This window comes from Saimiri boliviensis, chromosome 13, assembly GCF_048565385.1.
Source record: "Saimiri boliviensis isolate mSaiBol1 chromosome 13, mSaiBol1.pri, whole genome shotgun sequence".
In the NCBI taxonomy this organism is placed as follows: Eukaryota; Metazoa; Chordata; class Mammalia; order Primates; family Cebidae; genus Saimiri; species Saimiri boliviensis.
The window spans coordinates 61,861,278-61,873,477 of NC_133461.1; the positions used below are offsets into that span (position 1 = coordinate 61,861,278).

The 12,200-nt window shown below is 41.0% G+C and overlaps 1 protein-coding gene across 2 annotated transcripts in view; it reads right to left on the bottom strand.

Annotated features, from left to right (window-relative positions):
- Nucleotides 1-269: 269 nt before the first annotated feature.
- AKAIN1 (A-kinase anchor inhibitor 1) overlaps nt 270-12,200 on the bottom strand; it is a 54,565-nt gene continuing 42,634 nt past the window's right edge. For both annotated transcript variants that reach the window (XM_039463817.2, XM_003924824.3), the window contains exon 2: nt 270-3,877. In XM_039463817.2, the coding sequence (XP_039319751.1) occupies nt 3,684-3,877 (194 nt within the window). In that variant the 3' untranslated portion in view covers nt 270-3,683. The remainder of the gene's footprint in view (nt 3,878-12,200) is intronic.

Below are 12,200 nucleotides of genomic sequence, written 5' to 3' on the forward strand. Positions count from 1 at the left end.
CTGTAAAGGAGAATAAGGTTTGTATTAGTCCATTCTCACACTGCTATAAAGAACTGCAAGAGACTGAGTAATTTATTTATTTATTTTGTTTATTGCATTTTAGGTTTCGGGGTACATGTGAAGAACATGCAAGATTGTTGCATAGGTACATACGTGGCAGTGTGATTTGCTGCCTTCCTCCCCCTCACCTATATCTGGCATTTCTCCCCATGCCATCCCCCCACCAACTCCCCACCCCCTGCTGTCCCTCCCCTATTTCTCTCCAATAGACCCGAGACTGGGTAATTTATAAAGGAAAGAGGTTTAATTGACTCACGGTTCCAAATTGCTGGGGATGCCTCAGGAAACCTACAGTCATGATGGAAAGCAAAGAAGTAGTCACCTTCTTCACAGGGCAGCAAGATGGCATGAGTACAAGCAAGGGAAATGCCAGACATTTATAAAACCATCAGATCTCAAGAGACTCACTCACGTTCATGAGAACAGTATAGGTGAAACTGTCCCCATGACCTGATTACCTTCATCTAGTCCCACCTTGTCACGTGGGCATTATGGGGATTAAATTCAAGGTGAGATTTTGGGTGGGACAGACCCAAAGATATCAAGATCTTTTCAGGCTATACCTTATTTTGAGGCTTTGGCAATGAGATAAATGAGGGAACGTGTGCTAATATCTTTCGCAAACTTTCACATACTCAAGAAAGATATTATAATTTCCACTTTCCTGTCTCTACATCTGTTTTGGTATTATAGAGGCTAAATTAGTTTCATATTTTTCACAGATTTTATTTTTTTGTTGTATTTTACTAGACTAAGCTATTACAGTGGATAAATTAAAGGTCCCTCTCTTTGCGCTGTTTTATCATAGAAACCTTAAGACAGTTTTGAAAATGGCCAATAACTCATCTCTGAATGGCATAAATTCAATGATTACTTTTAAATTATAGATTCATTTCTTTGTAACCTGAAATTCCACCATTTTTTAGCTAGGAAACCTAACTACCTAAAAAAGAAATAAGAAAAGAAATGAAGGAAACCAGTTAATCATTTTGCATCAGTTTACAACAATGTTTGCACTGAACAGATGATTACAGCAAAGCAAAGTAACATGAAAGGATTTCTTTCTTTAGTTCCACCCTAGGGGCAGGCAACGCAAAAGACAACAGCTAAACACACAGAGATGGGAATCCTGTGTATGTTGTAAATCAGAAAAATAAAATTCACTAAGTAAACGTTCCCACTCATTTCGGAAACTAAAAGCTGTGATCTGGTTTATGACAATAAGCAAGTGGAAATCCACCTTAATCCTGTATCAAACGAAGTTCTATAGCCCCCTTGTAAAATCTAGTAACTTCTTCTTCATACTCAAAGATCTGTAAGAGTTTATAGATCTTTAAATCATTTATTTTTATGACTGAGCTTTCCTAGAATTTTGCCAACATGGCACCTACCTATTGAGAATGGGGGTTGCTGAACTTTCTTGTGTCCTCCCAACAACTCAGCCATATATTTTCTCCTTGCTGTTGATTTTCCATCTCAAAGAACATGGCAGCCACTTACCTTTAATTCTCGAGATCAAAAGGGCACTTCTTAGTACACTTCCTTTTCCCTTCAAGCCTCAGGACCCACCATCCCATGGCTGTCCTCACACAGTAACAGAGAAGGGCCCATTAAAGAAACACTTCCCCTGGTCATGGTATCTAGGGGTTTGAAAACAGCCTTGGAAATCTCATGGTGCCAAATAATGGTAAGATTCATGTACAAAATGAGCCAAACAGCAGAGTCTAGAAAACTTTGCTTAAAATATTTCAAAGCTGTATATGTTTTATTTATAAATAACATTTAGATACAGAGGTCACTAAGATGTTCCAAAAATTTCCAATTTGTTAGCACAGACACACCAGAGAGGAAAAATAGCATGTTTGCATTTTTCTGTCACCACGACAGCAAAAACAAAGGCCGGTTATATCCAGACATCTGAGTAGACATAGTACTAGATCACTTGCAAACTACACGCATTAGATTTATTGTGGGTATTTTTTTTGTGTGGCACTCCTGAATAATTTCCCTGAATACCTTCATTCTCACTATGCTGTGTAATTATATCACATCAGTTACATGACTTTTGGTCAACTTAAACTCATTCTTCACTTGGCACGAATTCTGCTAAAAGAAATACTTATGAGTAAACAATCTTTAAATTGTAAGCTCTTCTACTTCCTTCTCCATCCATGTTCCCTGTGAATTTATTCCACCTGTGCACTTTGGGAGATAGCATAACAAAGCCGAGAAGACATTTTTTTATTCATTATCGATTATCCAAATATTTATTCTTGAAACTGTAGTGTATTGGAATTTTAGAATTATATTTTAATATCAGTCACACTTTATGCCCTAATACTTTGCTTTCAAAAGAAATCAAATGTAGATATTGATACTCTGAAACCAGAAGGTTTTTAACCACGGTCAAATTCTTTCTCTGTCCCCAAGAGTACCAATTCAATAACTTTTGTGAAGCCCAGGAAACGGGACTCTAGATACTCCAGAAATATAAACATTATCCTCAAGAAGTGGAGCAGGGATTGATCCTGTTGCTGCACAGATGCCTTTATTACAAATGTACACACAGATCTCTGTCACTGCATTCACAACACTGTTGCCTTACTGTGCCCACTGTATTCTCATGTATTCCTGATCTGAATGATTTTCATAATCTCAAAAAAATAATTTTAATTTGTGGATGGTAAAAGTTAGTATGGTCCTAATGCAAACACATAGTCAGGTGGCAAAACAGCATTTGTAAGGCCTCAGAATCCCTTCCAAGGATGCTGCACCCCATAGTCAGCCCCAAGTATAAGTCTCTCAAAGATAGGCAGCTGTTGAAGAAATACACAATTCTAGGCATTCTCCATGAAGTTTCTAAGGAATTGAGTTATTGACAACTCACACATGTAGACTCACTTGTCTTATTTTATCGAATCTTAAGATGAGAAAAGAAATCCATATTCCCAAAAGATTTCTACACAGAGCCGAAACACCAATTATTAAACTATTCAGAGAATTGAGACTAAAAGACTGAGCTATTGAAAAGCCTAAATTCCTCCCTTTCTTAAAATAACATAAATATTAACATAGGCCTTGGTATGATCCCAAGGGACTCAGTCTTAGAATTTGCCTTTGCTTGACTTGATCTTAGACCTGAATCCACTTTATAAAAGCCTTCAATTTCACATTCAAAAGTAACTAAAACTCCATTCCCTCACCTTTCCAGAATGCCTTTTTAATATAAAGAACTCGGTAATGTACTCAGTATTTAAGCAAAAAGACAGCTTGTTAAATTCACAGAAGGAACACATAAAAGGCAGAAGTGAATAAATGAGATCTAGAATTCTTTTTTTCAAATACAAGAACTTTAAAAATCCATTGGCCTGCGAAACTATTTTTGCAATTACAGTGTCATATTTGGCCCCACTATGTTTCAGAGGCACTGCATAAATAGGAACAGAATCATCTAATGCACTTTTTCAAAACAGTGCTTTTCAGCCGGGGGCTAGTGCAGATTCATTCTACATCTAGGTGCCAATGACACTTCGGTTTACTTAATTGGCAACATTTTGGTGATGCGTCCTATACTAAGAGGAAGGCTAGAAACTGAGCACACGTCAAGAGCTAAATGCACCATGTTACTTCTTTTCGTGCTTCTTGGTTAACTCCCCAACACCCAGCTGGATGTGGCCCCGGCTGTCGCTGATTCGCTCTTCCCTGTGCTGACTCTCCTGGGAGACTTGCCGCACGGCTTGCAGGATTGCATTCTGCACAATCTGTTTGCTGGCATTCTGCAGCCTCACCTCTTCAGGCTCATTTCCAGGTTTCTCACCTAGCCAAAAACATGAGAAGGAGGGGAAAAGGAGAGAAATTAATTTCAGGAATGTGAGAGGGAAGGGTAGGGGGAAAAGATAGGAGGGAAGAGTGAGACTGTAAGAACACACTGGAGTGGGCTGGTTCACTATGAGAAGCCCACTAGAGCACATACAACTGGAGGGTTGGTTTCAGGACACCCTGTGGATATGAAAGTCCTTGATATAAAATGACCTAGCTTGCATATAATCTTATGTTTGCATATAATCTACATACATCCTCCCATAAGTCATTTCAGTCATCTGTAGTTACTTTTAATACCTAATATAATGTAAATGTAATGTAAATAGTTGTTGTACTGTATTTTTAAGATTGTATTATTTTTTATTGCTGTACTGTTATTTCTTTTATTGGGTTTTTTCCCCAATATTTTCCATCCACAGTTGTTTGAATCCTAGGATCCTCAGCTTCTAGAGAGACAGCTTTGGCCAACGAGGGCCTCTGGGAAAGTTTCTAGAAAAGAACAGACCCTTGCCCTTTTGCACCTTCCCGACTTCCTTCAGGAAATGTAGACATAACACCTTCAGGTACTGCATTCATCTTCCAGTAAGCATGAAGACAAAAGTCAACATTCTAGGCATGGCTGGGGAGAAAGAAGCAGCCCAGTTTTGAAGGCAACACTGAGCATCTGCACCAGCCCTGGGTCGTGTACTTCTGAGATTTCATGTAATTAAATCCCTTCTGTTTAATCCAAAATTATTCAAGTTTTATGTTACTTGCAGCCAAATACATGTCTAGTATATATAACCTCACTGGGGCTGGAGAATAGATGATCACTGAATCCACACTGAGGTCAACTGTACTTCTATAATAGCATCACAACTAGTGAAGCAATTAGAATCTGCCCCCTGTGATCTAGAGCAGGGCTTGGCAAACGTTTTTATCAGAACCTGCTTCTTGCGATCTAGAGCAGGGGTTGAAACTTTTTTTTTAAAGAGCCAGCTAGAAGAGAGTCTAAGCTCATGGATCATATTCTGGAACAACTACTCAACTCTGCTGTTGTAGCATGAAATCAGCAACAAATGAGTGCATATGGCTTTCTTCCACTAAAACTTTATTCACAAAAAAAACAGGCCACAGGCCAGATTTGGCCCGTGGGCCAGTTTGTCAACCCCCAATCTGGAATAGTGGGAATTTTCTAATTAGAAGGCAAGGCAATACTGATTCTTTACTTTCTTTCTTAGTTAAAAACAAAGTCTTAAATTTATTTGAGTACTTATGTAACTAGGTATAGCTAAGTTCTGTGTGGAAGTGGAAGTTCATTTAGTAAAAATTCTGGAAAAGGGACTTAGAAGGGTAAAGTCAGATAAAGGCCTTTTGCCCTCTCCCCATCCTATTGCCTGCAACTCTGGCCTGATAGTTATTACAAGGGCCAGAGCCATTAGAACCATTAGAATAGAAACCACTTTCAGGGATTTCAGAAGAAAAAGAAAGAGCTTGGGATCCAATGACCAAGAAGCCACCATATCAGTTCCCAGATGCTCACCTCCAGGACTCTTTTTATGTTAGAAAAAAATATATACCTTGTTTAAGGCAACTGCTATTTTGCATTTTTTTAAATTGTGCAACAGACATAATACTTACTCATTCATGGTAGAATGATCATGAATCTAACATTTGGTTAAAGTGCAATCTGGAAAACCATAAATCCCACCTATTTATATTTATAGTGGTAAACAAAATGGGCATGGTTTCTTATTCAAAATCATCTTTTTGGATATTTTCTCCACACAAATATGCTCACTACCATGAAGATATATTTAAAATTGGAGGGAACACATTCACTGGGTTTGATTAAGTAACAACAGAATCTACACACCTATGAGGAAATATGGCAAAATATAATACTGAGTAATTCTGGAATATCAGACAGTTCTTATCTATTTAGACATATAATCATCATTCATTGAGCATTTTTATCCATCCCTTGAGGGATTTACAATTTCGTGAACGAAGCAAGATAAACCTATTCAGAACAAGATAAACCTATTCAAAAAACAGTATTTTTATAAACAGGATAAAATGATCAGTCTACACCACACTGAGCAGGGGAGTCTGGAAGCATCACTTGCAATAGACTGAAACTTTGAAGCGGCCAAGAAGAATACAAATTTGTCTACATGAAGAGTCACGAGGGCACAGCTATGAAGAATATGGGTTTTGAATCACTTCGGAGCTTTCAGGTCCTTTCTGCCACTTGCATTCAGCCAATCTTGGGCAAGATACTTCCCCTATGTAAGCTTGTTTGCACATCCGTAAAATGGGCAAGTGAGATTAATTTAGGATGGTTGATGGAGAATTAACTGACATAAAGCATATTCAGCACTCAGTGTGGTCCCTAACACATAGGAAGCATTTTAAGTGTCCACAATTATGTGTTAGTCAGGAAATAGACTAAGCTGTTTAACAGAGAAACTCAAAAATAGGACAGCTCACACAGAGACATTCATTGCTCTCTCGTTTAACAGTTCAGAGGTACTCCAGTGTGTAGATAGCTCCGCTGCACACGTTCTCTACGAACTCTAACTTCCTTACATCTTACTGCTCTGACTTTCTTACAATATTGCACTCATTTCCCTGAGTGAAGCTGGTTAACCAACATCTCATTTGATGACCCTCCTGATAAAAACTTACATCAATTTTCCCTCCAGAGCCTAAGTGTCATTTCCCTCTATTACATTAGCCCTGTTATATTCTACTGAGGCGGGTTTTGGAAAAGGTCAGTGCTCCATTTTGAGACAGAATCTGGTTAGTTATTTTTTTTTCTAGAATGCACAGGCAGGGCAGCAGAGGTTGTATGGAACTGCCATCTCTCTCATCTCTCCCCACAGACTCACTAAATATGCAAATTAGGCCGGGCGCGGTGGCTCAAGCCTGTAATCCCAGCACTTTGGGAGGCCGAGGCGGGTGGATCACAACGTCAAGAGATCGAGACCATCCTGGTCAACATGGTGAAACCCCGTCTCTACTAAAAATACAAAAAAGTAGCTGGGCATGGTGGTGCGTGCCTGTAATCCCAGCTACACAGGAGGCTGAGGCAGGAGAATTGCTTGAACCCAGGAGGCAGAGGTTGCGGTGAGCCGAGATCGCTGCCATTGCACTCCAGCCTGGGCAACAAGAGCGAAACTCCGTCTCAAAAAAAAAAAAAAAAAAAAAAATATGCAAATTACAGAAGTCCCTATCAGGGCAAGACAGGACTCCAGCACCGCTCCCTGAACACACTCTCCAATACACAGGGCTGCTGCTGGTAACTGGGGAGCAGATATTTTATCTCCCCTTCTGATTGCTTGAGACTGCAAAGACAGAATGATCATTTATCAATGACGAGCATATGGAACACAGAGAACAAGAACTAATTCTGGGTCCTTTAATAATAGAATGATGGTTTTTTTCTTCCAGCTCTGGAACTAAAGGAATTTTCCATAAAGGACCAGATGTTAAATCTCACTCATCTACACCAACTGCAAATAAAGCAAACCCAGGAGCCCTGCTTTGCTACCAAACAAGCTAAAGTCACATGAGTTTCCTGCAATGAAAAGTCACAGCCCCTGAGTTTCCAACTTACTGCTAGCCCCACTGAGCATGCTCTTCCCCTAAGCACCATAACCAAATCAGAAGTATTTTAGGTAGGTTTGAGATGCAAAAAGCAAGACAGCCATCAGCAAGCACAGGATACTTCTAAATCATATTTGAATGATACTGCCTATTACCACCACCACCCTTATCAAATCAGATACAGGGAATTAAGAATCACCTCTGACTCTACCTATAATGGCCAGTCACATTATTTCAGAATGTAGCCATCTACTCTTAGAAATTATATGGAGTTCTTTATTAAAATGTCCTAGACAACAAGATGAGATAAATCAGAAAGATATTTATGGAGGACTTCCATTCGTGGTACTATGGAAAGTAACATAGGCCACTAGGCCAGTGTTTCGTTCATACATGCATTCATTCATAAAAGAATTATGGAGCATTTACTGCATGACCAACACTAGGGTAGGTATTGGAGACTAAAATGTTGAGCAGAACAGTTATAGCCCCTGCCCTATGTAAGCTTACAATCTAGAAGGGTCAGATGTTAATCAGCTAATCAAATAGGTTTATAACTGGGAACTAGGACACGTCTTATGAAGGGAGCATGGGGAGCATACTGAAACCATCCCCACAGGGTTGATAGAAATTGAATGCCGGGCACTGGACAGAAATATAGTTATAATTAAGCATCAGTAAGGCTGCCCTCTGGCCTACTTCCTTGTTGCTGAAAGTCACTCAACACTAGAAACTGCCTGTGCATCCCCTTTGTTCCTATAGACAGGATAGCTGACATTACAATCATGAAGTTTTTGTTTAGGGATCACTTAAGAACTTTTACAGAATCCAAATTCTAGCGAAACAGCTGATGCCAACTCCCGTAGAGGAACAGGATCAGTATGAGAATGCAACATCTTTATCCTCCTGTCCCATGACTTCACCCTGCACTCTTCGACCAGTCAACTATCTCCACACACTTCAGTCCACTCCAAACCCTTAAAATCCATAGCCCCAATCACCTTAGGTAGACGGATTGGAGGTTTCCTCCCATCTCCTCGTCGGCAACTCTAGGATTAAATCTGTGTCTCTGTTGCAACCCAGTGTCTCACGGATTGACTTGACGTGCGCATCAGGCAATCAACCTGTTATGATCACAATACCACAAAGGAAACTGATCTAGTTTAGGGGTTAGAGAAAGATGCCAAACAGGGACTTAAGGATTAATGAACATTAACTAATAAAAGGAAGGTGCTGGGAGCAGGAAGGGAAGAGCATGCCAGGCAAAAGGATCCACACCTGACTGGCGAGTCCCTGATCTGTGTAACAAGAACAGGGTCAGAGAGGAGCTGAAGGCAGTCTGAGTGGCTGGTGCCTACCAGGAAGGGAGACAAGCAAAGTCCCTGTAGAAAGGAGGCCAGCCTGAGCAGCCCAGGCCCTGGGGAAGTATTGGGGCCTTTTTCTGAGAGTATCCTCATATCTGTGCCACTCAGCATAGCTACAGAAGTCTGAGGAGAGGTACAAAATTAAGGCAAGAATATGCAAGATTTGGGGAAGGCCTTGAAACACAGATGGACTTTGGAAAGGCCAAGGGGAAAAGGAAGTGAATTTTTTCCCTGGCCTTGAAGGGCAGGGCAGACAAGTGGCTGACGAACAGGGTCATGGAAAGCTTTTACTTGCAGAGCTGCTGAATTATTTTAGAACATAATTTAAATGATACAGTATTACAGGATTTTAATTCCTTAGGGAAGCCATAAAAATGGTACCAATAAAACTTGAAAAGGAAAAGACAATTTTACTCTAGGAATCCAAATGCTTACTGAGTTATTTTGGCCAAGAAAAAGCAAAAGTAATTTCGAAGGAAAAAAATAACAAAGCAAGAAATAGGAAGGACCTAATTAACCAGCTATTAATGCCAGTTATAAAGCTATGTCAATTAAGCAAGTGTGATAATAATACAGGGATACAAAAATTGACCAATATATTAAAGAGTACAGAAACAACCCCACACATATATGGAACACCCGATTTACAGAAAATATGACGCTGTTGTACAGTAGGAAAAGGACAGCATTTTCCATCTTTAGGGTTGGGCCAATTCATTATCCATATAGAAAAATCATAAAAGTGACTACTTAACACTATACACAAAAAATTCCAAATGGATTTCATATCTATTTTTGAAAAGTAAAATAATTTGGGGCACAGAGGATTTTTAGAACAGGGAAACAATTCTGTATGATAGATACTATAATGATGTACCCGTCTCTGCACATTTGTCCTAACCCATAGAATGTACACCACCGCCAAGAGTGAACGTTAATATGAACTATGGAGTTCGGGTGACTATTATGTGTCAGTGTGGGTTCACCAACTGTGACAAACGCACCACTCTGTGAGGGATGTAGAAAGGGGGAGGCTGTGTGTGTGGGGGGGAAGGGGTCATATAAGAAATCTCTGTACCTTCTGCTTAGTTTTCCTGTGAACTTAAAACTGCTTCACAATTGTAAGCCAAGCACTTTGGGAGGCTGGGGCGGGAGGATGACTTGAGGCTGGAAGTTCGAGATCAGTCTAAGTAACATTGTGAGACCTCCTATCTCTACAAAAATAAAAAAATAAATTTATTTTTAAAAAAGCAGTCCAGCTTTTAGAAAAATATCTTTGTGACCTGAGAGTAGACAAAGATTTCTTAAATGGGACACAAAAAGCACAATCATAAAGAAAAATTTGGACAAATTGGGATAGATTAAAATAAGTGGTTTTGACCAGGGAAACACACATTTGAAAAAAGACTTTTCACTGGAGGTGGAGGCACAGAGAATGCTTATAAAAATACCGTCTTGGACTCTTTAAATATTTCCTTTTCCTGAGCACTTAGGTAACAATCAAGACGGTGTTATAAGTTCAGAGAGACTTAAAAGGCTGTTCTGACCACCACATAAATTTCTGTAAAATTCAGCAGAAATTTAGGTTTTCCTCCTTTCACTCCCAAGAGACTCAGAAATCAAACTCCTCCCAAGAGTTTCTCCCTTCCTGCCGTCAGTAGGAACTCTAGAAAAATCTATGAAATGAGAAATAAGAATGGACTCCTAAACCCCTCCAACCGACTCAACAGAACCCTTCTTGGCCAAGGGGACCCCAGAGTAAGCTGGGAAACTGAGTGCGGGGCCCTAACAGGATGGGAGGTGGGACCTGCCTTATTCTATCTCCTCCCTTGCCAACCCCTTTAGGCTTTATTCCCTAAGGGTTAAACAGAAACCAGCCCTTTCAGGAGACTCCTCACTAACGAACCAGTTACCTGACACTGTCCCTCCCTTTTATGTTTCAACAAAACAACTAACCAGCATTCCTCCTGTCACCTAAGCCAGAGTTCAGTGGCACGAGCTCAGCTCACTGTAGCCTTGACCTCCCAGACTCAAGCGATTCTCCCGCCTCCGCCTCCCAACTAGCTGGACTACAGGCTCCCACCACCATGCGCAGCTAATTTTTTGTATTTTTTGTAGAGACTGTGTCTTGCCACACCACAGGGCTGATTTCTGTTTAAACCTTAGGACAGAAAGCCTAACGGGGTTGGCGAGGGAGGAGGTATAACAAGGTCTGTCCCACTTTCTATCCGATGATTGCCCAGGCTGGTCTTGAACTCCTGGGCTCAAGCAATCCATCCTGCTCAACCTCCCAAAGGGAGGCTTCCTTCGGCATAAGAGACCACCAACCATGGAATGGTTCCAACGAGTCTGTGCAGGCTGTGCAGTGAGGGTTTTTGCACCTTCTGCTTCACCTTTTGATGTCAGAGGGCTGAAAACTCCATCCTGGGCTCATGCTAACTCATCTATGTTTTGAACTGGGGAACCAGGGAGAGGTATGAATCTCAGTTTCGCATGCATAGGTTTCTCTTTTCATAAATATTCATGACTCCTCCTGTAGCTTATTGAATATGGATATCTGGCCTGCTCAGCCAGAATTCCTGTTCCTTGTGCCCCTCCCCGAAGTGTGTGTTTCCTTGGCTACACTGCCCAGCTGGTCAGAATGGCTGCCCGGCAAGCTGCAGCCCTGTATGAGAAACAAGCCCTCCTTTCCAAATGTATGAACCGAGTCATTCTTCAGCTGACAAACAGAAAGTTCAGGAAAGTCAATCCAGAGCCACGCAACAGCCAGGCTGGCCTGAACTCAGGACTCTCAGATGTAGGAGTCTGGTATTTATAGGGGACAGCAACAGTAGACACTGTGTGATCACATGTGCTAAAGGAAGTCACAGCACCAAGGCCCTAATAGAACGCAAGGCAAACTTTGGAAGCCAGAGGCTCACATACGTTCTTCCCCACTGCAGAACCTTCCATAGCCTCTGCTGTGTCCTAGTGGTGGCCTCCTGGGGATGAAGACATTGATTGGCTCTTGGTTCCTGGAGTGCGTGAGAGAGTGTGTGTGTGTGTGTGTGTGTGTGTGTGTGTGTGTGTGTGCGCGCGAAGGGGGTGAGGGAGGAAGTGAAGGGGAGGAAAGAGAAGGGAGGAGGGAGGAGGAGAAAGAGATCATTGGAGGTAAGAAGATAAGGAATATCCTTGACTCCTGAGACAAGGGCTGGTTTTATTTTGTCAAACATACTTAGAGTAACTCATACATCCACAGCACTTTCTGACAACAAAAATGCTTACTAGGCCATTTATAGGTTCGTCCTCCCAAGAGCTCTGAGGCAGCTGGAAATGGAGTCCAGAAGTTTCCTGTCCTTATTCAGATAAGAATTACTGGACCAT